The following is a 24,497-nucleotide window of genomic DNA, read 5'->3' as shown; positions in this document are numbered from 1 at the left end:
CCAAGGAATACGGGAGGGGGGGGGTGATGCGGAGGCTGGCAATGGCAAAACACCTCTGAACATCTCTTGCCTTGAAAACCTATGGGGTTGTCATAAGTCAGATGTGACTTGACAGCAAAAAATATATACCAGTACACCTTCGTATCTAGTACCCCATGGGTCAGGAATGACCCAGTGCTTGCACAGGGGACCTTTACCTTTTATCTTGTACCTAATGCTTTAAAGGGAGGGATGAATGATTGTCCCACATTGATAGCATTATTATGAGGTTTTAAAAAAGGGATCTGAAAATACTTTTTGTATGTATTATTTTTAAATATGTACAAGTGTGCTAAGACATACTCGTCTGTATATTGCTGTCCCCCACATCTGAAATAGTACTGTAAAAATGAAATATCTAAGAGAGACTGCTGAATTACAAATAATAATGACACTTAAGACTATGCATTCTCCTGGACTGAATAGAGATCTGAGATTCATGTCTCATTACCAATGCTGATTTCTCCACTCCTACCACCCCTCTACATATCACACCTAATCCAAGGATAGATGGACTCACATTCTAGCTGTATCTGAAGACTCACAACTCACGAAACCTCATACCCTACCAGAAATTTTGTTAGTTTTTAAGGTGCCAGAGGACTTTTGCTCTTTTCTACTATTACAGATGGACTACATGGCTACCCATCGTGATCTAAAATGGATGCAAACATCATCCCTTTTGTATCTTGAAATGTTTTTAGATCTCAGAGATATTTCAGCAGCCAGTGACCACCTTCAAACTTTCTAACAACAGCGTGGTGTCTTGGTTAAGAGTGGTGGACTCTAATCTTGGAGAACCGGGTTTGATTCCCCACTCCTCCACAGGAAGCCTGCTGGGTGATCTCCGACCAGTCACGGTTCTCTCCGAACTCTCTCAGCCCACAAGGAGGCAGGCAATGGCAAGCCACCTCTGAACGTCTCTTGCCAGGAGGAGGAGGAGAAGAGTTGGTTTTATATGCTGACTTTCTCTACCACTTAAGAATCAAACCGGCTTACACTCACCTTCCCTTCCCCTCCCCACAACAGACACCCTGTGAGGTAGGTGGGGCTGAGAGAGCTCTAAGAGAGCTGTGAGTAGCCCAAGGTCACCCAGCTGACTTCATGTGTAGGAGTGGGGAAACCAACCCAGTTCACTAGATTAGTGTCCACTGCTCATGTGGAGGAGCGGGGAATCAAACCCAGTTCTCCAAATTAGAGTCCACCGCTCCAAATCACTGCTCTTAATTACTACACCAGGCTGGCTCTCCCTACAGGGGTGCCATACGCCAGCTGTGACTTGACACTTTCCACCACAATGCAACCTAACATGGATAGGGAGAAGGTATTCCACATATTACCCTCTTCATTTCTTTCTCATTTGCCTACTCAGGGTATATCGGGTAACTCCTTGTTGCTTTCCCTGGGGCTTCAAAATTGCATGGAATGCTCCCTCTTGTTTCTAGTGTGGCAAATGATGAGACAGTCTAGCAATTCATGATCCAATATGTCTGCTCCCCTGCAGGAAAGGAAACCAAATATAGAATTATATTAACTGTAGTAGTTTTGATCATTGCAGAACTCAGAAAAGCACACTGTTTGAGAAGTAATTAACCAATCTGTCTTATTTTACTATCCTTCCCCCTGTAGTAAAGTTTACTTTTTAAAATTTGCAACCAGAAATGCATCCTTAGGCTTGCTTTCTTTCCAGAGTGGTGGACTCTAATCTGGAGAACAGGGTTTGATTCTCCCACTCCTCCATATGGGCAGCAGACTTGAATCTGGTGAACCAGGTTGGTTTCCCCACTCCTCCACACAAAGCCTGTTGGGTGACCTTGGGCCAGTCACAGTTCTCTCCAAACTCTCTCAGCCGCTCCTACCTCACAACGTGTCTGTAGTGGGGAGAAGAAGGGAAGGCGACTGTAAGCTGGTTTGAGTTTCCTTAAAGGTAGAGAAAACTGGGGTATGAAAACCAACTCTTCACCACCGGTAAAAGGTTTTTGGGGTGGAGCCTGAAGAGGCTAGGGTTTGGGGAGGGGAGGGACGCCAATGCCATAGAGTTCAGTTGCCAAAGTGGCCATTTTCTCCAGGTGAACTGATCTCTATCGGCTGGACATCAGTTGTAATAGCAGATCTCCAGCCACCACCTGGAGATTGGTAACCCTAGAGTAGCCCCATCCTTGGAGATCTTCAGAAGGCATTGCAAGTTTGCCAGGGCTTTTGAGGGGGTTTGAATGGCAGGCATCTTTTAAGGAAGGGGAGGGGAATAGATTTGGGGTTTGTTGTTCGATTGGTTTTAACTGCAAATGTCTTTAACTATTTTTTTAAGTCGCCTTGAAGCTTGAAGAAAGGCATGATTTATACATTTTAATAAACGAACATGGCCACCCCTTTGCAGCCAAGGTTACTCTGACATCATGGTTGCTTCTGGAGGAAAACGTACACATGTGTAAAAGTTCCTGCAGTTTATTGGAATACTCAGAATTGCAAGCAGTACACCACTTAAAGAGAAACGGTGTAAAAAAAACAAAACCATACCCTTCTTGCATACAGATTTAATGCAGCCCAACATGCACATAACAGATGTTTTAAAAAGTAGTGTGTTGGGATATTGCCTTCCAGTCAATGCACTCTCCTTCAAACACAATTGGAAAAAACAAACAAACCTAAGAGCCAAAGAACAGGAAACTAGTTCCTAAAGGGAAGCTTTGGATTGGAGGTTGAAACGGAGGAGGCTTTTAACATGCAGCTTGGGACATGATTGTAGATTTTAGCAAGATGCTCAAAAATTCCACAGTAGGCTCCTGACACTTTAAGCGCATCTATAGAATGAAATCAGTATGCACAGAGAGCCAGCGTGGTGTAGTGGTTAAGAGTGGCGGACTCTAATCTGGAGAACCGGGTTGGTTTCCCCACTCCACATGAAGCCAGCTAGGTGACCTTGGGCTAGTCACAGTTCTCTCCGAATTCTCTCAGCCCCACCTACCTCACAAGGTGCCTGTTGTGGGGAGAGGAAAGGAAGGAGATTGTAAGCCGGTTTGATTCTCCTTGAGAGGCAAAGAAAGTTAGCGTACACACACACACACACAAACACACACAAGCCTTTATTGGCATATAGAAAGAAAAACGTACATTAGGATAAATCCAACTACAAAGAGAAAAAAATGGATAAAACAAGCCATTAAGGAAAGCTACATACCATTCACAATATCTGATTGCTAACTGTAAAAACCTTGCAACTGAATCAATAATTTTTTGGATTTTTGTGTGGTCATAAGGTAGGATGTCCTAATTTCATCAGAAAGCAATTCCCTGTTTACAAACAGTAAGTCAATGAACTGGGATTGGCTGCAAGCATAAAAAGAGCAATTAAAAAGGACATGAGCAAGTGATTCGATTTCACCGTTCCCACAAGGGGAGTCTGCATAAAAAAAAGGAACTCCTCCTCTCTACCACCACCACCTCCTCCTCCACCTCCTCCTTCTTCTACCATAAATAGTAACAAAAAAGTTTCTGCCCTGAGGAACTGATCATCTGGCTTGGGAGAAGGGGAAGCAATGGAGGGAAGAGGGAGGTGGGTATTCGCAGGGGAAGAATAGGTACCTCTTCCAGTTCATTTGCTTAGCAGGAACTATAAAACCCAAGAGCTTATACCAAACTCTTCATGGAAAAGGAGAGCTTTGAGGAGCAATTGGAAGGAAGATAGAGACATGACACAGCATAGAAGGTCTGGGAGGGCAACCCCAGGCATATTATTACTTGCATTATTAATGTATAAAGACATTAAAATGGATGGGGGGAAACTCTCTGGATCAGTGCCTAGATTTCAGGAGAGTCACTCGCAGGCATTTGTAGAAGACTGGGTGGTGCTTTAAAGAAATGTAAGGACTGACAATTTAGGATGGTAACAATTTTAGGATTGTAAATGGCGGTATTTGGACATCGTTCAGCATTTTTTTGACTGTAAAAAGTATGATCTCGCCAGAGATAAATGGATTGCAGTATACATCCAGAAGTGGGGACCTTCCCTAAAGCAAGAGATTGTTGCAAAACTATTGGCTGATACTGATCCAAATGTAACCCTCGCCATGGCAACATTTTTATCTATGGTTTTCAATGATATTTCTTTCTGACTGTACATTTTAGATTTTGTATTTCCGTATGTTTGGTTATTCTGTATTACTGAACTTGTTGAATTTGTTGTGCTCATGATCTGCGAGCACAAAGAACAGAAATAAAGGAAATAAGGAAAGGAGAAAGGATGGTAATCCTTGCTGGTGGCCTAGTACTCAATTAGCATTTAGCTGTAGAAATACTTGACCGTAACCATAATTCAATACAGGTGAAGATTTTAGGGTTTTAATAGTATTATCCCGGCCGGCGGCCACAGATAAAGGACAAACAATCCCCGTGGCCCCACCTTAAGTTACTATTTGGTAGCCATCCTAAACTAAGATCTGGGGTGTACATTCTTGATTTCATCAAACCTACTGCCATGTGTGTTTTTGATGAGTGATTAAAAGGAGCATTTTAAATAGCGATTAATGCATTGACACTGCGATCCTAAAAAGAGTTACTCCAGCCGCAACCCATTCATTTCAACGGGCTTAGACTGGAGTAACTCTGCATAGGATTGCACTTTAGGTGTCCCACTCATGCAAGACACACTTCTGTCAATGAAACATATAGTTTCTCCTTCCCTGGATCTTCCCAACATTTAATAAATTCCTTCAAACATATATGAACTGAAAATATTGTAAAATGTTGCATTAGGAACTGTCAAAAGGTTGCTGAAGAGAATCTGCAGTCTGCCCATGTATGAGTATAAAGTCCTGCGGTGTTCATTCCCAGTGGGCATAGAAATGTAACGTTAGATCTGCCTGAGACCCTGGAGAGCCGCTGCCGGTCTGAGTAGACAATACTGACTTTGATGGACCAAGGGTCTGATTCAGTATAAGGCAGCTTTATGTGTTCAATGTCTATATTTTGTCTTTTCGCTAAGCCTCTGAGCAATTTCCATAAAACAGAAACTTCTAAAGGGGAATGGTGTGTAGATGAAAGAATCATTATTCTTTTACTAAGAAGTTTCAGTTTTAATCCTGCAGCTGTAAACCTTTAAGCATGTGCATGAACACAGCTACCACCTTATTATTATTTTCAAATATTTTTGTGTTTTGCATATAGCAAAAGTGTGAAATGTGTGGCTAATTTTAGACAAGATGTCTGATTTTAAAACTGAGTTGCTCCAATTTTTTTTCTGGCCCTGCTGCTGAGTTTTGACACCAGCCTGACAAGACAAAAGAAAAAGAAAAACACAAAGATTTTTCTGGCACACTTTGGGGAATTTTTTAACTTAATTTCTGAGAGTCAGGCTGCTGTTCAAAGTACAGTAGCGAAGTCAGTAAGAAACGAAATGGCAATCTTTTATTGTGTGGTAGAGATTCACTTTTAAACAGCATAGGATAATGGCTTTAATCCTACCCCTCCACCCAAGTTGCCCCATTTTGTCTGATTTTCACATCCCTAGCCACAGTTACTTGTTCAGTTGTAAGGAGGAAAAATATGCATCCTTTGCACATGCTCAGAAGCCCTTTGTAGTTTACAGGTTGCTGACCTTGAAGAGTTTCCTGGAATTGTCTTCCTATTTTAAGCAGTTTAGCAGGACTTTAACCCAACAAGCCATGTGAAAACAGCTCTTGGTTGTTTTAAACGGTATGTTGCGGCTCCCTGATTTAAACTCTCCCAAGTGTGGAGGGAAGACTTGGTGTTAGGAAAACTGAGGTGTGGTTTTGTGTGTCCGTGAGCCTGGGGGGTGAAGAGAACAGAGGGGTTACCGCCTTTCCTGTGACTAGACCGCTTCACGGGACAGGTTGAGTATCCCTTATTTGGACTGCTTGGGACCAGAAGTGGTCTGTATTTCGGATCTTTCCGTATGTTGCAATATTTTGGAATTTTTGCATATACATAATGAGATACCCTTGGGGATGGGACCCAACAAAACTCCTTTATGTTTTATATAACCAGCATGGAGAGTTAAGAGCAATGGTTTGAGCGGTGGACTCTGATCTGGAGAACCGGGTTTGATTCCCCACTCCTCCACATGAGCGGTGGACCCTAATCTGGTGAACTGGGTTGGTTTCCCCACTCCTACACATGAAGCCAGCTGGGTGACCTTGGGCTAGTCACAGCTCCCTTAGAGCTCTCTCAGCCCCACCTACCTGTTGTGTCTGTTGTGGGGAGGGGAAGGTAATTTGATTCTTCCTTAAGTGGTAAGCTAGTTTTGATTCTTCCTTAAGGGGTAGAGAAAGTCGGCATATAAAAACCAACTCTTCTTTTTCTTCTATATATACTTTATGCACATAGCCTGAATGTAATTTTAAACAATATTTTTAAATAATTTTGTGTACATTGAACCATTAGTGGCGCTGCTGAGGGCCTGTGAGTAGCGCCTGCATGACGGCTGAAAACGTCCGGTTTTTGGATCAGTCTGGATATCGGATGTCCAAAAAAGGGATACTCAACCTGTACGTAATCTCTCCAGTTCTAAAGACTTTGGCAAGAGGCGGGGGAACCTCGAGCTCCTCAGAGGGAAGGCGGCTGCGGAGATCGAGCCGCAGTAAGAGCAGCAACCCAGCAGGCCTCTGCGAAGTGATAAAAAGGTCATCCGATCTGGAGCTCTTGGCTGGTGTCGTTTCCTCCGTCTGTCCCTTGGTGGAGCTGTTGGGTCGAGTTTCCACCCCCCCTGCTATCAAAATGCTTAATCCGTTTGCTGTCTCCCCCCCCACACACACACTTGACTATCACGATTTAACTGTATTTAGCGTCTTCCTTATCACAAGTCCGCATGGCCCACCTGGCATTCAAACTTCTAAAATATTGCCTATTCGCCCTTGGAAATCCATTGCAAATAGCTGCGTTTTTGCCCAGATCTTTTTTTCCCCCTTTCCCAAATTTGAGACTTGAGGGGTCAAACGAAATGCCAGAAAACTGAGGATTTTTTTTTTTAATTGGCTATGAGCTCAAGCCGCAGAGCTCCCGGCGCATGTCTGGCGCAACCCTATGCAGACTTACTCGGCTCCAAACCCGTGAACTCCAGCGCAGTCCCGTGCAAGGAAACGCCGCCGCTTAACGGGCACACCGTAATCAGACTCAAACTGAATTGGGGGGGGGGGAGAGAGAGAGAGAGGGAGAAGAGTCGGCGGTTTCGCCCCATCCCGGGAGCCGCATCACACCAGAGAATCCCCCAGTCGCACCCTCCGTCCAAGACAATGACTGCGAGGCTCAGCGGTTCCCGCGTGGGGCTGTACCCCGGAGCCGCAAGGGGAAGGGGGAGGTGCAACGGACCACCTTAGCCCAAAGACCCCCCTCCCCATTTAGCATGACGACGAGGGAGGGGGCATCGACTTTCGAAAATCTGGGGAGCCTGCAGAATAGTTGCTGGGTGCATGGGGAAGGGGGGGGGGCAGCGGAGAAGCAATAGGGAAGAGATCGGACCCATAACTCGTGTCCCGGTGTGAATTGGTTTTCTATTACCTCCCCCTTACCCAATACGCCCAGAATCTATTCTGCGGGCACCCCCCCCCCCCACATCTGCACAAATCTCTTTCTGGGGAGATTTCCTTAGCAGGGAAGAGGCGATCCGTGCGCGGTTGGTCCCGAAGATGACGGCTCGAGGCGATCTCGGAGGGGGGGGGGGGGAAGGTTGCGACTGATTCCCTCGCTTGCTTCTTCCACACACAGCCCCCCCCCCCCGCAGCCGGGGCACACCGCTGCCGCCCATCTCCCATGCAGCCCACGTCGAGGCCATTTCCCACGCCGGCCTCCCGACCGCCTGCCTCCGGAGTGGGGGGGGCGAGGGGGGGCGACCCCTCCGCACGCCGAGAGAGGAGCCAATCCGGCGTGAAGGACGGGCAGACTTTGCGGGGGGGGGGGCGAAAGAGTATCAGAGAGGGAGGGAGGGAGGGAGGCGGGGTGGGCACTGCAAGGGAAGGATCGTGGGGAAGGACTCGGGGGAAGACTTGAGTGGGGTGCTGGAGGTTCTGCAACAGAGAAATGGGGGAGATTCACAAGGAGGACTGTGGTGGAAGCTGTGTGTGTGTGTGTGTGTCTGGGGGGGGGGGGTTATGAGAACGCACAAAAAGATCGGGAGGGCGCTGGAGCGGCTCGCGTGCGAAATGTGCAGGAAGACGCCAACCGGAGAGAGGCTGCAAAGGCTGGGAGGCAGCTCCTGCCAAGGAGCCGTTGGAGAAAAGGGGGGGGGGACGGCGGGAGGAATCCCCGGCTTTGCAAAAACACACCGTTGCAAAGCCCCGCACAGAGAGGGAGCAGTCCCTCTAGGCGCTGAGCTGCCCCCCCCCACACACACACACACACTAAACCGCAACACCGGAGATCTGGTGCAACAAATAAATAAAAATAATCAATGCAAATTGCAATCTGCCGCCGGATCTTATGCTTGGAAGTCCGCTCCCCCCCCCACCCCGATCAGGATCCCGAGCAAAACGCGCCCGGGCTTGCAGGCGTCAAGGCGCCCCCCCCCATCGCCCGCTGGGGAGGGGCGTGCAAAAAAGGGAGGGGCTTTTCTGGGGGGGTGGAGCGCGTGCGTGGAAGAGGCGAAGTGGAGCCGCTGGGCGCTCATCCCACTTAACCCGCCGGGGAGCCGCCGGAGCCCTCCTTCCTCCCCCCCCCCGCGCCTACGGAGGGACTGCGGCGCGCCGCACTGAGCCTGCGCGAAGCCGCGCGCTTTTCTCGCTGATGCTGCAGATCTCCCGAGCCGGGGGCTCCGTCGAGGGCGGGGCTGGCGAGGCCGGCCGGCCAACCAGGAGGGAGCCCGGGAGGGGGAGGGGGAGGGGGGGGAGGCAGCCCCCTGCTCCTCGGGGGAAGCGTTGCTGGGGGGCCGGCCGGGCCTGATGCCCCCCCTCCACCCCGGGGTTCTCCCCCCCCCAAGCACACACGCCGCCCCGATCCCCGCGCGTTGGCCCGGGCAGCGGCCGAGCTCTGCAGAGTTGCCCCCCCCCCAAAAAATGTCACATCCGTTGCACACAAGCACGCGCCAGAGTCCCGGGGCTGGGGGGAAGGGGGAGCCCCGTCTTCCCGACGGTGCAGGGCGAGGAGCCCCGCGTCCCCCCCCTCCTCCTCCGGGCGTCGCCCCCACCCGGACCCCGCGACCCAGCGCGTCCCCGCCGGCGCCGAACGACGCCCCTCTCCCCGTCCGCGGAGCCGAAAGTGAAATGCAAAGAAGGGGTTGCAAAGGAGGGTTGCAAAGAAAGGGTTGCAAAAAGGGCGCTCTCTCTCTCCCCCCCCCCCCAGCAATTGCGGCAAAGCACAAGTCTCCCCGCCGCTCCGAGGAACCGAGCCCGGGGACCCGCCAAAGGCTGGGGTCCTCCCGCCGTCCCGGGAGTTCGGGGCCGGGGAGAGAAAGAAAGCCGGCAGGCAGGGAGGCAGGGAGACAGGCGGCGGGGGCTCGGGGGCCGGCCTTCTCCGGAGCGCCGCGCTCGCTCCTCCCCTCTGCTGGCACGGGGTCCGCGAGAGCGGGAGGGGGGCAGGGAGGGGGGGGCGCGAAGGCGGCAGCGGCTCTCCCCGCCGCCGCAGCAGCACTTTGGGCCAAACTTGCTGCTCGGCTGCCTCCGCTCTGTCTCCCCTGCCCTACCTTTTCCCCGCTGGGGGGGGGGGGGGGGCGGTTGTGCGAGAGAGAGAGAGAGAGAGAGAGAGACCGGCCGCGCTCGAGCCCAGCCAGCCGGCGGCGGGAGCAGGAGGCGGCGGCGGCGGCGGGCTTTGGCTTACGGCTGCGGACCTCGGCCGGCGAGGGGGCTCGGAGCATCTCCCGGTCGCAACCTTGATCCTTCTCATTGGGGGGGTGTGGGTGTTCCACCGCATCATCTGGACAGCTGCGTTTCCCCCCCCCCTCTCCTCCCCCCCCCCCCGTGCCGGAGCTACGGATGCCATTCACAACCGGCGGCGGCGATTCACGTGGGGAGACGATCCGGTGACACCGATCCCCCCCCCCCCGTTCCTTCTGCTTCGGCCGCATTAACGAGGAGGGCGAGAATTGGGGCAAGACGGCAGCCGCTCTCGGGGGTGGGGAGGCTCCCCTTTGGACTTAACGACGCCCCCCCCCACACTCACCCGGCAAAAAAAGAAAGAAATAAAAGCCGAAGTTGGGAGCTGCCTGCATTGGGACGCCGCGGGAGGAGGCCGGGGGCCGCAGCCGCGCCGGTGCCTGCTTCGCCCGCTGCAGCCCGGGCTGGGTGGCACACGCGCCGCGTAAATGCAGGTGAGGCGCACACGCGCACTCACACGCGCACCAGCACCCAGGGACGCACACGCGCGCACCCCCCAACTGCGGCGGCGAGAGCAAACTTGGCCGTCCGTCCCCCCCTTCCCCTCGCCAGCCTCCTGACGTCCCCGGACCGGCACCTGCAAGCCGCTCGCCCCGCGTCGCTTCGGGACTGCTGACCTTGCGCAGAGTTGCGCGCCTCTGAATACGCTTTTTTCCTCCTCCGGGCAGAGGGGGAGGACCGGCTCCCCGGACGGATTGGGGCGCGATCCTGCCGAACCGGGGAAAGGGGGGGGGATGATCTCGGGGGCGCTGCTCGCCGAGCAGGGAAGCCCCGTTTTTCCCCCCGAGCTGTTGGCATCGCCTCGCCGGACCGGAGCTGGGCTGTTGGGCTTGGGCTTCCCTTAAAAAAAAAGAAAAGGATTTGGGTTTCTCCCTCCCCCTCCCTCCCCCTCCCTCCCCCCTTCCTCCCCCCTTCCTCCCTCCCGGACTACGAGATAGCTCTTTGAATGAAGCGATTGACATCCAGCCCCCCCCTCTCCTCCCCTCCCCTCCGCGTGTGTGCCTGGCGAATGCGGAGCGCCGAAGGGAGGAAGGAGCCAATTCCGCGCTGCCTGCCGGAGGAAGAGGAGCCTGAGCCGGAGTAGGGGGGAAGCGGGCGACCTGCAAGAAAGGAAGGGGGGGAGAGAGAGAGACTGCCATCTCCCCGTCGCTGCGGTGCCTTTTTTTTTTCTCTCTCTCTCTCTCTTGCAAACCTGGCAAAGTGATTACAGTACCCTCGGAAAGCAGAAGGGGGAGGAGAAGGGGGAGGAGGAAAGACGGCTCCCCCCACCCTATCTGCCGAGATGCCTCTTTAAACCCGCCAAAAAAAACACCCCAAAAAAGCAAAATGCACTTGCCCCGTGAACTGTGAGTACAGAGCAGCAACTGCGAGAAGCGAGGAAGAGGTGGGGAAGAGGCGGTTGTGGCTGCTTTTCTTTTCCTTTTCATTTTTTGGTTTTTCCCCCCTCTCTCCTCCCCCTTTTTCTCTGCCCCCTCCCCTCCCTCCCCGAATGCGCCAGATCGGGATGAGAGGCGAAGTTTTTGCCGGAGCAGAAGGATTTTTATAATTGGGTTCTTCTTCACCCTCGACGACCAGCTTATTTTTCCCTCTCTCCCCCCCCCCCGACGGCTTGCCAAAGGGGAGGGGGCGTTTTCTTGGCCCGGGGTGGGCAGAAGGAGCCGCGCTGTGCGGGTGAGGGGTGGGGGGGGCGTCTTTTTTTTTTCTCCCCCTTCCCGGGGTGTCCAAGGCGGAGATGTGGAAGATGCGGACGCTGCTGGGTCTCCTGAAAGGCTGCTACTGCTGCTGCTGCTTCGTCCTGCTGCTGCCGCCGCCGCTGTGGGTCAGCCTGGCGGCGGCCAAGCAGCTGCTCCGCTACCGGCTGGCCGAGGAAGGGCCGGCCGACATCCGCATCGGCAACGTGGCGTCGGACCTGGGCATCGTGACCGGCTCGGGCGACGTGACGTTCAGCCTGGAGTCCGGCTCGGACTACCTGAAGATCGACAACATGACGGGCGAGCTGAGCACCACCGAGCGGCGCATCGACCGCGAGAAGCTGCCGCAGTGCCAGATGATCTTCGACGAGAACGAGTGCTTCTTGGACTTCGAGGTGTCGGTCATCGGGCCCTCGCAGAGCTGGGTGGACCTCTTCGAGGGCCGGGTCATCATCCTGGACATCAACGACAACACGCCCACCTTCCCCTCGCCCGTGCTGACCCTCACCGTCGAGGAGAACCGCCCGGTGGGCACGCTCTACCTGCTGCCCACCGCCACCGACAGGGACTTCGGCCGCAACGGCATCGAGCGCTACGAGCTGCTGCAGGAGCCCGGCGGCGGCGGCGGCGGCGGGGGCGACCGTCGGGGCGGCGGGGGCGCGGGCTCGGCGTCCGCCTCCGCCGCCTCGGACGGCGCCCTCTACCCCGGGGGTAGCAAGCGGCGGCAGGAGGGCGAGGGCGCGGCCCGGAGCAGCGTCTTCGAGCTGCAGGTGGCCGACACCCCCGACGGGGAGAAGCAGCCGCAGCTGATCGTCAAGGGGGCGCTGGACCGCGAGCAGCGGGACTCGTACGAGCTGAGCCTGCGGGTGCGCGACGGCGGGGACCCGGCGCGCTCCTCGCAGGCCATCCTGCGGGTGCTGATCACCGACGTGAACGACAACAGCCCCCGCTTCGAGAAGAGCGTCTACGAGGCCGACCTGGCCGAGAACAGCAGCCCCGGCACGCCCATCCTGCAGCTGCGGGCCGCCGACGCCGACGTGGGGGTGAACGGGCAGATCGAGTACGTCTTCGGGGCGGCCACGGAGTCGGTGCGGCGCCTGCTGCGCCTCGACGAGGCGTCCGGCTGGCTCAGCGTGCTGCACCGCATCGACCGCGAGGAGGTGAACCAGCTGCGCTTCAGCGTGGCGGCCCGCGACCGCGGCCAGCCGCCCAAGACCGACAAGGCCACGGTGGTGCTCAACATCCGCGACGAGAACGACAACGTGCCCGCCATCGACATCCGCAAGATCGGGCGCATCCCGCTGCGCGACGGGGTGGCCAGCGTGGCCGAGGACGTGCTGGTGGACACCCCCGTGGCGCTGGTGCAGGTCTCCGACCGCGACCAGGGCGAGAACGGCGTGGTGACCTGCACCGTGGTGGGCGACGTGCCCTTCCAGCTCAAGCCGGCCAGCGAGGGCGAGGGCGAGGCGCAGAACAAGCGCAAGTACTTCCTGCACACCTCGGCGCCGCTGGACTACGAGGCGGTGCGCGACTACAGCGTGGTCATCGTGGCCGTCGACTCGGGCAGCCCCAGCCTGTCGAGCAACAACTCGCTGCTGGTGCGCGTCGCCGACGCCAACGACAACCCGCCCGTCTTCGCGCAGGCCGCGCTGGAGGTCTCCTTCCCCGAGAACAACGCCCCGGGCGAGCGGGTGGCCACCCTGCTGGCCACCGACGCCGACAGCGGCCGCAACGCCGAGCTGGCCTACTCGCTCGAGGGGGCGCCCCTCTCCGACGACGCCCCCGCGGGGCTCTTCACCATCGACCCGGACTCGGGCGACGTGCGCGTCCAGGCCGCGCTGGACCGCGAGCAGCGGGACACCTACCGGTTCCAGGTGACGGCCCGCGACAAGGGCGCGCCGTCCCTGCAGGGCTCGGCCACCGTGCTGGTGCGGGTGGCCGACCGCAACGACAACGAGCCGCGCTTCATGCAGGACCTCTTCACCTTCTACGTCAAGGAGAACCTGCCGCCCAACAGCCCCGTGGGCATGGTCACCGTCATGGACGCCGACCGGGGCCGCAACGCCGAGCTGAGCCTGTCCATCCAGGCGGGCGAGCGCGGCGCGGGGGCGCCGTCCGTCTTCTCCATCGAGAACGCCACCGGCACCATCTTCAGCACCGTCTCCTTCGACCGCGAGCTGCAGACCAGCTACACCTTCAGGGTCAAGGCGGTGGACGGCGGCGAGCCGCCCCGCTCGGCCACCGCCACCGTGTCCCTCTTCGTCATGGACGAGAACGACAACGCGCCGGCCGTGGCCGCGCCGTCCAACAGCTCCTACACCGTCCTGCCGCCCTCCAGCCACCCGCGCACCGTGGTGGCCGCCCTGCAGGCCCGCGACGCCGACGCCGGCCCCAACGCCGAGCTGAGCTACCGCCTGGTGGGCGGCAACCCCTTCCGCCTCTTCGAGGTGGACCCGTCGAGCGGCGTGGTGTCGCTGGTGGGCAAGCTGGCCGCCCGCCACCACGGCCTGCACCGCCTGGTGGTGCAGGTCAACGACAGCGGCCAGCCGCCCCAGTCCACCACCGCCCTGCTCCACGTCTTCGTCAACGAGAGCCTGGCCAACGCCTCGGCCGTCGAGGGGCAGGTGGCGCGCAGCCTGCAGGCGCCGCTGGGCCGCGACATCGCCGGCGACCCGGGCTACGAGCTGGGCAAGCAGCGGCTCAGCATCGTGGTGGGCGTGGTGGCCGGCGTGGTGGCCGTGGTGCTGCTCCTGCTGGCCGTGGGGCTGGCCCGCTACTGCCGGGCGCGGGGCCAGCGCGGCGGCTACGAGGCCGGCAAGAAGGACCGCGAGGACTTCTTCACCCCCCAGCCCCACGACAAGGCCAAGAAGCCCAAGAAGGAGCGCAAGGGCAAGAAGGGCGGCAAGCAGCCCCTCTACAGCAGCATCGTCACCGTCGAGGCCTCCAAGCCCAACGGGCAGCGCTACGACGGCGTCCACGAGAAGCTCTCCGCCGACAGCCCGGCCCTCAGCCGCTACCGCTCCGTCAACGGCGGGCCCGCCAGCCCGGACCTGGCCCGCCACTACAAGTCCAGCTCGCCCCTGCCCACCGTCCAGCTCCACCCCCAGTCGCCCACCGCCGGCAAAAAGCACCAGGCCGTGCAGGAACTGCCCCCGGCCAACACCTTCGTGGGCGCGGGGGACAACATCTCCATCGGCTCCGACCACTGCTCCGAGTACAGCTGCCAGGCCGGCGGCAAGTACAGCAAGCAGGTAAGGCCCGGGGCAGGGGACCAGGGGGGCGGGCAGGGCGGGCAGGGAGGGACTCCTGGCCCCCCAGACAGGCCGCCCCCTTCCCCACGCCTCAGCCGGGAACCCTGCCAGGTAGGGCAAGAGCGCGGGTGGTCTTTTTTCCGTCCCAGCCCATCACCAGCCCTTGCCCTAAGAGTTATTTTGGCACCCTAGCTCCGTGTTTGTTAGCCGGGTTTGGAGAAAAGCAGCAGGCTGTGTGTGTGTGTGAGGGGGGTTGTGCCACTCATCCGGCGCTCCCTTCCCTAAGACCTCTCTCTGTCCGTGTTGTGACTGGCAGCGAGGAACCCTGCTAGGTAGGCAAAGAACGCAGGCAGCCCCCTGTCCGTCCAGTGAGCTCCCAGCCAAACACCAGACCGTGCCTTAAGAGATATTTTGGCACCCTAGATCTGTGTTACAGTGAGTTTGTTAAGGTGGGTTTGGAGAAAAGCAGCAGGCTGGGGGCGGGGGTTGTGCCATGCCTCCAGCGCTCCCCTCCCTAAGAGCTCTCTCTGTCTCTGTTTTGACTGGAAGCGAGGAACCCTGCTAGGTAGGCAAAGAACGCAGGCAGTCCCCCTTTCGGTCCCAGCCAAACACCAGACCTTGCCTTAAGAGTTATTTTGGTGTAGGAGCTGTTGGAGGGCACCCGGTGCTTGTTATGGTGGGTTTGGAGAAAAGAAGCAGGCTGGCTGCGTGTGTGGTTTTTAGGGTGGGGATGTGTGTCTTGCTGTCCTTTGTCTTTTTTTTTTAAGGTGTTAGTTTCCCTTAGAGCAAGTCACCACTCTTGCAGGATAGGATCTCCTCTCCAGGGGTAGTTGGGGGAGAGGGCGGAATCCAGGCTGCAAGTCAGACTCAAAAGAAAGTGATGACTGCTGGAGGGAGGGGTTTTGCGCCTGTCGCTCACACATAAGCAGTCAGCTCCTCCCCCCCACACACACACTTTGTAGAGCCACGCCATGAGTTAACTTGGTCTAACTAGGATTTTAGGGAACTTTTGAGCCATGTGCTCATGACTGGTTCAAGTATCTCAAGAAGAAGTTTAGGGATCTCACATAAAGGCATCTGCCAATACCCCAGGGAAATAGGCAGCCACCTTCTCTCCCCTCCCCCTACTCAGCAGCACCCCCAAAGCCTCTGAGATGCTTAGCGTGCAATCCTAAGAACACTTTTTCTGGGAGTAAACCCTATCGTTGAAAAGGCCTGAGCAGAACTGTTCAGGATTGCTCTTTTACAGTGCAAGCCTCTCTGGGTTTACTCGGAAGTAAGTCTCATTATGTTTGGTGGTGCGTAAGAAAGCATTTTTAGGATTGTGTCCTTTGTCACTCACCGCCTGTCTGTAGTGCAGTCACAACCACACAGAGACAGAAGATTTACAGACCCCCCCATACAATCTGCCCTCTGTCATCCCCACAATTTTGCAAAATCTCTTCACTTGTGTGTGTGCGCGCATGCACATGCACCACTTGGTATTTCACACCTCTCACCTAACTCGCAAAGCATGTTGTCGAAACAGGTGTATGCTATCACAACACGTCCTGCATGGGAAACTGCAGTCGGGGAAGGAGATGAGAAAAATCGACATGTAGTAGTGGAACCTGAAAATGTATCGGGGGCTCTGCTCTATGAACACCCCAGTGCTAAGCAAGTCAGGATATGGAGAGTGTGCAAAGAGGGGGCAGTCATCTTCAAAGTGGGCCCACAAAGAGAGAGGCAGCAAAGAGACACACACATAGGCACATTCATGACAAGGAAGAGTGCATTGGCAATGAAGCGAGGCAGAGACATCTCCATGCTTCGGTCCTGCCGTCCCTCCTTTTATTTTGCTGTCACTTTTGGTCACCAGAACCAGCTCTGGCACCTGGGCGACACTTGGCAACAGACCCCCGATTGTGCCTGTGTGCTCACGCCACTGCAGGCGCCCATGCAAAAAGACAGGAGGGAGATGGGGCCAAGCACACAGAAACTCATCCCGGCTCTTGCAAGCTCACAGGGCCATACAAGCGACTCCATGAGTTGCTTGCGGCAGTGATATTTGGACAGGCCCGGGTGATTCAAGAGAGTTTGTGCTCCGAGATCCATTGGGATGAAACACTGACATCCACTGGGATCCTGGAGGGTGCCACTTGGATTGTTAGATATGATATTTGCTCATAAGCTTGCCCTGCAAATGGGTAATACCACTCAGGTTGGGCACCTCCACAGTCCTACACTTTATCTGCTAAACTCCACCCCCCCATTCCTATCCCTTAGTAATAATGTTGATTTCCTTTTGTAGGGAGAAGTAGGGGAGATCCCCTGCCCCATTCTCTCTTCTCCTTCCCATCACAGACAGCCCACTGTGTAACTGCAGGAGAATCTTGCTGGACCTGGACTTAGGTATGCACATCTAAGGTGTCCAGCCTCGAGAAGGCTTCTGTAGCTTTGCGGAGGGAAAATTCTGCCCTGGGCAGCTTCTCCCGTGACTGCATCTCTTTGCTAGGGAACAGAGCACCAGCCAACTGTCTCCCTTCTGTGAAACTTATACAGGTACCCGATCCCGGGCCTGGTCCCTCCAAGCGCGGAAGAAGTACCTCCTTCACAGGAAGATACCAACATTGGCAGAGTGCATGGGTAGGAGTGTCAGGGGACGGCCCCTGCTACTGCCCCACCATCAGCCTGCAAGCATCATTAGCCTTCCCCTCAACCAGACCCTTGCCCAGATAGCCAGAAGGTAAAGGATCCAGAAGATAGAGGAAGAAGGGAGTCCCATTTCCTGTCTTTCCCTAGCCAGGTCATCTTGCCAGGTCGCAGAGGGTCCATCAGAGGTCTTACATCCAGACCAGTCATCAGTTCTTTCCTTCACAAGGATTTGGTAGTTAATTTGGGAAAGGTAGATTTTCTCAAGCCGCTAGAGGTAGACACCCAGTCAAGACCAGGTCCCTTTCACCCTGGAACACTGTGAGATCCTTTAACGTTGTGTGCTGGGGAAGAGTTTATGGTTAAAATGTGTGTGATTTTTGACATAACAAAAGTCCAGGGTGTTATGCTGTATTTTGCTTTCAAGTGCTTATTAACAACCCCCCTACACACACACAAAGTTGTACAGCTATTACCACTAAATGCTAGTGTCAAGAGCCCTGATCCTAACAGGGCAAATGTGACGTTTGTAAAGACTGGAGTGAATTTACACCTATGTGTGTACATACTGTTTCCTCCCCATTGTTCTAAAGGAGGTTAAACAGAGATGAGTGAATTTAGACACTGCCCTTATGCCCCATGAATTTCACTCTACAGACAGACAGCCCTCTCTTTCTTTCGGCAATACTTTCCAGAGACTGAAATCACGCTAAGTTCAGCAGCTGAACTCAGTAGGCTGTTGCCTGTTGCCTGTGAAAGTCCAAGCCACACCATTAATCTGGAGCACCAGAGCTTTTACGTTTAGATGCCAAGAACTGAATCTGAACTTTACTCTAAAGCCCCCCCCCACTCCCCCCCCACCCCGCCAGAAACCAATCACACCATAGTGGGAAACAACTCACTTTGGTGTGCCTCTAGGTCTGGCCTCTAGACTTCCAAGACAATCTGTTTCTTTTCTGAACAAAGATGATTTCTCTCTGCTTTTTACCTTGTCGGGAGGTTGCATGCAAAGCGAAGCATTTAACAGTTGGTGCTGTCAGAGCAAAGCGAGGGTAAATATTGTGTTATCTCAAGCTGCATAGCATCTTGTGTGGAATTCCATTATAGGGCAATGCATGCTGATGAATGCAAATGCGGTGCAGGGTCAGGAATGCAGAAATCAGGACTTGCTTGACAAAAGTAATAATAATAATGTGCACTCTATCACATCCTTAAAGGCGCATAACAGACTCAAAAGCCACCATTCCGTTGTGGGATCTGTTAGCTTACTCTGCCTGGGCCTTTCTCATATGCCACAGAGTTACATTGCACAGTAGAAGAATATATTTTGGTGGAAGCAATTTGCATGTGTTGATTGTTGTGGTGGAACAAAAAAACAGTTTGGGTAAAAAATCTGATTTTGAGGGGGAGGGGAAGAATTGTGTGTGTTTAAATGGATGCATTTTTCGCTATATATAATGCTTTGTAGATTGACCTGTCTGGTCTCCTGATACACTTGAGTGGCATCTGCCTAGGGGGAACATTACTGCAGGGTCACTGGCTGAACTTTTTTGTTACAATTCCCAAAAGTTGCAAGTTTGCACCAATGAGTGCTTAACAACCATGATGAGATATTTTAAAACACACACACACACAATCGTTGTGATAATACATGAAGCAGTCCTTAGATTAATCGGATATTGGAGGACCCAAAAGGAGGACTTAAAATGAAATGGGTACATGTGTTGTTAGTGTTGAGAAAGATCAGATTGGTCTCTCACTTCCTTGTGCCAAGAAGAAGAAGAAAAAACACTCACGATGCTACATGTGTCTTATGCAAAATATTTTGCCAGAAAATAGGAGTGACGTGAAGGATATTGGGGGCATGCAGAAAATTGGGTAGGATGGCATATTTGTACGTTACCCTCATTCTCTCTTGAGTTTATGAGGGGATCAAAAAAAAAAAAAAAAGGATTATTCATCCAGAAAAGGACCTGTCTGTAGATTGATTAATTGCATGTGGAAATCATGGCTTTGTGGCTTAATGCTGTAGAATTTACAACTGCTGTCTCAGGGGTTGTTTAACAAAGAACTGTGGGGGGGCATTTTGACACCTAGCCTTTTTGGTAGCGTTCTGGGGCCCAATTACTAAAAACATACACCACTCTTCCTGAGCATATATACACAGGGATTTGTGGACAGAGGCGTTTCTGCGAGGGGGGAGGCCTACGGAAGTGTCCTGAAAAGAGCCTCTTGCAGAGTGTATTAACCATCATTTCTGTACTCGGTTAGCTAGATTCCCAGTGACATTTCTTCTCTTCCCCCCCCCCCCATATTTTGCATAAAACCAAGCCTAGCGGGTGGACAGTTATATAAATAGCCTGTGAACTTTATAAAACCTCAAAGAGTGCCATTTGAACACTGCCTGATTTTCGCGTCACAGTTTCTGCATATCAGCTGAACTCTTAAGCGGCCGGCTTTCATGTTCACGAGGCAGAGGGGATTGATTTTGTGTACGCCCTTGTCTAGGTGCGTGTTAATCTCACATCCCGAACCGATTGATTAAAGCGGAGAAAACTGAAGGGGACGGCAGGCAGATTCCCGGCAAGGAGCCGAAGATTGCGGCGGCCTTTGTACGCCTCCTTGATTGAAGGAAGCGTTTGTTTCATGCCAATGAAAAGAAAAAGCCCAACTGTTTGAGGGAACCGGGGAGATTGCAGAGGGCAAGCCAAGCAGTGCTTGGGAGAAAGCACCACGGAGGAGAGGGAGGTCCATTAATGCAATTAGAATCAGTAACTGATACAATTCAGTATCTGCAACTCTGTTGTCAGGAAGTGCTGTCTCAGTTTCCAGGGCTGGATTACTAAGTGAAGAAAGATGACTGCATCAGTGGCATCTTTTCGTTGAGCCGTCGGCTTCCTTTCTCCCTTTCCAAAGCCGGATATGCATTTGTGTGTGTGCGTGTGGGGGGTGTACATATTGATCTATATCGATCTCTCTGTATAAATTATAAAGATATTGGACTGGATCCAGCCAGTTTTCTCACTCAGCCGCACCGAATTATTCTCCTTAGGCAACCCCTGTCCTGGGTGGCTTTTGTCCATGCATGTCCCATGATGCCTAGCATTACCTGGTTGGGGGTCAAGGGGGATCACCTCCATGATTTGTACAGCAGTGGGAAAGCTGATTGGATCGAGCCCGTCGGCTCAATCCAGACACTGTAAGGCACTGCTCCAAGCCCTGTGGCCAGGGCATAAGCTTCAAATCCCAGTGCAGGTAAGCTGCAGTACTGCAGTTAAAAGCTCTGCTCATTACCTGAGTTTGATCCCAATGGAAGTCGGTTTCAGGTAGCCAGCTCAAGGTTGACTCAGCCTTCCATACTTCTGAGGTCGGTAATATGAGCTCCAAGCTTGCTGGGGGTGAAGTGTAGGCAACTAGGGAAGGCCATGGCATAACACCCCATAAACATAGTCTGCCTAGTAACCGTCGGGATATGACATCACCCAATTGGGTTAGTAATGAGCCGGTGTTTGCACAGGGGACTGACTACCTTTAGCTTTTTAAGACTCACTGAGTTCCTTGCAGGACGATCCTAACCAGATGGACACCCTTCCATATCCACTAGAGTAAGCTGGCTTAGAAGAATGGAACTCTATTTAGGTTTGTGCCATGAGACCCTCCCCAAATGTGGATTGTATTGCAGCCACATACCCTGTGTGGCTTCTCTTGCACATATGAGTGGGACTGCAACCTTAAAGCTCAATCCTAAATATCCATATTTGGAAGTTAGTTCAACTGTACTCAATAGGGCTTATTCTCAAGCCTTAACATATCTTGACTTTTCAGGAGAAGTCCCCACCCCAGTCTTGCTTGCAATTCATTTTTACCCCCATTTTTGTCTTATTAAAAGGCCAAACTGAATGGAGGGATCAGATTCTCTAGTAAAAATGTAAGCCGGAGTTCAAAAACACCTGTTCATTACTCAGTACTGCTCACAAATGCTTCTGCACAGCATTATCTTCTCCCCCCTTGCTTTTATAGCTCACTAGGTTGGTGAAGTATAAATAGAGGCATATTTTCCAGCATCTTTCTTTCATTGCGTTTAGCATAAGAATCTGCAGGTGTCTGCCGTTGTCTGGAAAATTGACTCTTTCATTTTTGTTATTGGCTTATCGTCCTCCCCCAATTCTCCTGCCACGCTATACGCAAACAATGCGAGCCGAGGGGTGGGACGTTCTGCTCCACTTCCTCCCCTTCCTCCCAAGAAACAGATGCCACCTTCGGCGTGGTTCGAAAGAGCGCCGTGGGGACTTCACGAGTGCATCGTTGGAGCCCAGACTATATTGTCGCTTAGCCATTTATTATCTTTTATGAATGATCCAGACACGTTTTGCTATTTGGAAAACATCCTGCAGACGGAAGGAGAATGTTATCAAGCCTGCAGGGCTGGAGAGCTTCACCTCTCGAACAGTGCAATTTGCCGAAAATAATTTCCTTTAAAAAAAATATGCAGTTGCCGCATTGTTCGGCTAGTTTACACGGCTTATCGTATACCTAAGAAGCGCTCGGATAGCGGGGTTGCTTTCAGTGCACAGCTAGCCCATACGTGAGTGGGAATAGTAAGGTAAAAGAAGAAGTCTATTTCTACATCAGTATGAGTATGGAATTCCCAGTGACGTTAATGGAAGCTAATGTCCACATTTAATAGGAGAATCAATCTTAAAAAGCAGAGTTTGACTTTCCGGGCAAACCTTTTATTCATGACAAGATAGATTCATCCCTGAACTGGGTGGTAGGTGAAAAGTGAGAACTGGCAAGATGGGCCAGAGGTAGAAAAAGAAAATCAAGCATGGCATGTACCCTGAGTAATTTTCCAGGATGAACGTCAAGTATTAGGTTTAATTTGCAATGCAACAATAATGGCTTATTCCAAATATGCTGGTTTGGAGAAGCTTTACGGAGTATCGGGTCGCCCACCTGAAAGGTCAGTGTCCACCTCAAGGAATTTCAAATCGTAGCAGGGAGAATTCAAGAGGGATCAATTGTAGAGGAAGAAGAAGAGTTGTTTTTTATATGCCGACTTTCTCTACCTTTTAAGGAGAATCAAACCGGTTTACGATCTCCTTCCCTTCCTCTCCCCACAACAGACACCTTGTGAGGTAGGTGGGGCTGAGAGAGCTCTGAGAGAACTGTGACTAGCCCAAGGTCACCCAGCTGGCTTCATGTGGAGGAGTGGGGAAACCAACCCAATTCACCAGATTAGAGTCTGCTGCTCATGTGGAGGAGCAGGGAACCAAGCTCAGTTCTCCAGATTAGAGTCCCCTGCTCTTAACCACCATAGCATGGTTGGCCCCAGTAGGAGGCCATGAGGAAGATTCCCAGCAATGTTTAAAGGCCCACTTTTGGAGACATTCAAGCTTACACTGCAACTACCAAACAAACAGGAGTCCCAGAGTATTTTTAAAACATTCCTTGTAGCTTATTTTTTAAAGAATATAGCACTGTTGTCAGTATAGGTCAGAGGAGACTGCTGTGAGGGGACAGAGACAATTCATACCTTAAGGTCTCATAAGTCTCATGGGTTAGCACCGGGTATCGTCAACTGGCCGTTGGGGTTTGGGAAAGGTCCCATATAGATGTGGTACCTGCTTTGCTTGTGTGTCAGTTGGGGCAGGCCTGGGTTTGCCATATCCTGGTTGGTAAATTCCTGGGAATTTGGTGATGAAGCTTGGGGAAGGTGGTGTTTGGGGTGGAGAGGGACCTCAGCAGGGCATATTGTCATGGAGTCTACCCTCCAAAGCTGCCAAGCTTGGAAGTTGGCAACCCTCGGCAGGCCAATGTTGTGGCCTGTTTCGCCCTAGAACACTTCCTTCCCGTTGCAATTACGGCCTCTAGTTTTGATTGCTTGGGGGTAGGCCAAGGGCGTAAAGAAAAGAGTAAGGTCTATCCACAGCCATAATATATGATAGAGGTCTAAAAATTCTACATAGTATGACATGATAGAGGTCTATAAAATTATGCATGGTATGGAGAGAGTGGACAGGGAGAAGCTTTTCCCCCTCTCTCATAATACTAGAACATGGGGTCATCTGCTGAAGCTGGAGGGTGAGAGATTCAAAACAGATAAAAGGAAGTATTTCTTCAACACATCATTAAATTGTGGAACTCGCTGCCCCAGGATGTGGTGATCGCTGTCGATGTGGAAAGCTTTAAGAGGGGAGTGGGCATGTTCATGGAGGAGAGGGCTGTTCATGACTACTAGTAAAAATGGATACTAGTCATGATTCATATCTATTCTCTCCAGGATCAGAGGAGCATGCCTATTATATTAGGTGCTGCGGAACACAGACAGGATAATGCTGCTGCAGTCATCTTGTTTGTGGGCTTCCTAGAGGCACCTGCTTGGCCACTGTGTGAACAGACTGCTGGACTTGATGGACCTTGGTTTGATCCATCATGGCCTTTCTTACGTTCTTATAATAGCTAAACGAAATCTATATGTTTGTAGATAGCATGCCTGTGAATGTCAGAAGCTCAACATGTATAAGATGAGAGAACCAATTTTTTTTTCTTTTTAAGCTTCTTAGAGGCATTTGGTTGGCCACTGCTGGAAGCAGAATGTTGGACAAGATGGATCTCAGATCCGCGATCCAGCCTAACTCTCTCCCAGTGACAGAGCCCTACTTTTAGAGCTACATTCTTCCACCACTCGAACAGAATATGTGTACATCGGGGCTTTTTTTGTGATGGTACTCACTGGTACTGAGTATTGCCCCCTTTTTTTCTGGGCTCTTCTAAGTCCTTGGTTGGGGAAAACTAGTGCAAATTGGTACAAACATATCTATGAGTAGTGTCACTTTTTGGTTCTTAAAACCCCCCCACAAATATGAATGCATTTTAGAACGCCTCAACATGTGTTGTTGCTTATCTTTCAGTGCCCTGGGTGTCTTGCTAGTTTGCCTAGTTAATTTTACAGCCAGAGAAGTCTGTGCCCTCAAATAAAACCGCAGCTGCTTGAAAGTTGACCATAAAAGGTGCTGGGATCTCTCCCCAGTTTTAAAAGCAGCAGTCACTGGCCGTTGTGACTC

General features: G+C 52.8%; 1 protein-coding gene across 1 annotated transcript in view; it reads left to right on the top strand.

The window, feature by feature from the left end:
- Positions 1 to 11,589: 11,589 nt before the first annotated feature.
- Positions 11,590 to 24,497, top strand: part of PCDH7 (protocadherin 7) — a 465,455-nt gene continuing 452,547 nt past the window's right edge. The window contains exon 1 of the mRNA XM_056855186.1: positions 11,590 to 14,799. Within this exon, the coding sequence (XP_056711164.1) occupies positions 11,590 to 14,799 (3,210 nt within the window). The remainder of the gene's footprint in view (positions 14,800 to 24,497) is intronic.

Source organism: Euleptes europaea, chromosome 9, assembly GCF_029931775.1.
Source record: "Euleptes europaea isolate rEulEur1 chromosome 9, rEulEur1.hap1, whole genome shotgun sequence".
NCBI classification, from domain to species: domain Eukaryota; kingdom Metazoa; phylum Chordata; class Lepidosauria; order Squamata; family Sphaerodactylidae; genus Euleptes; species Euleptes europaea.
This window is presented reverse-complemented; position numbering and strand designations above follow the sequence as displayed.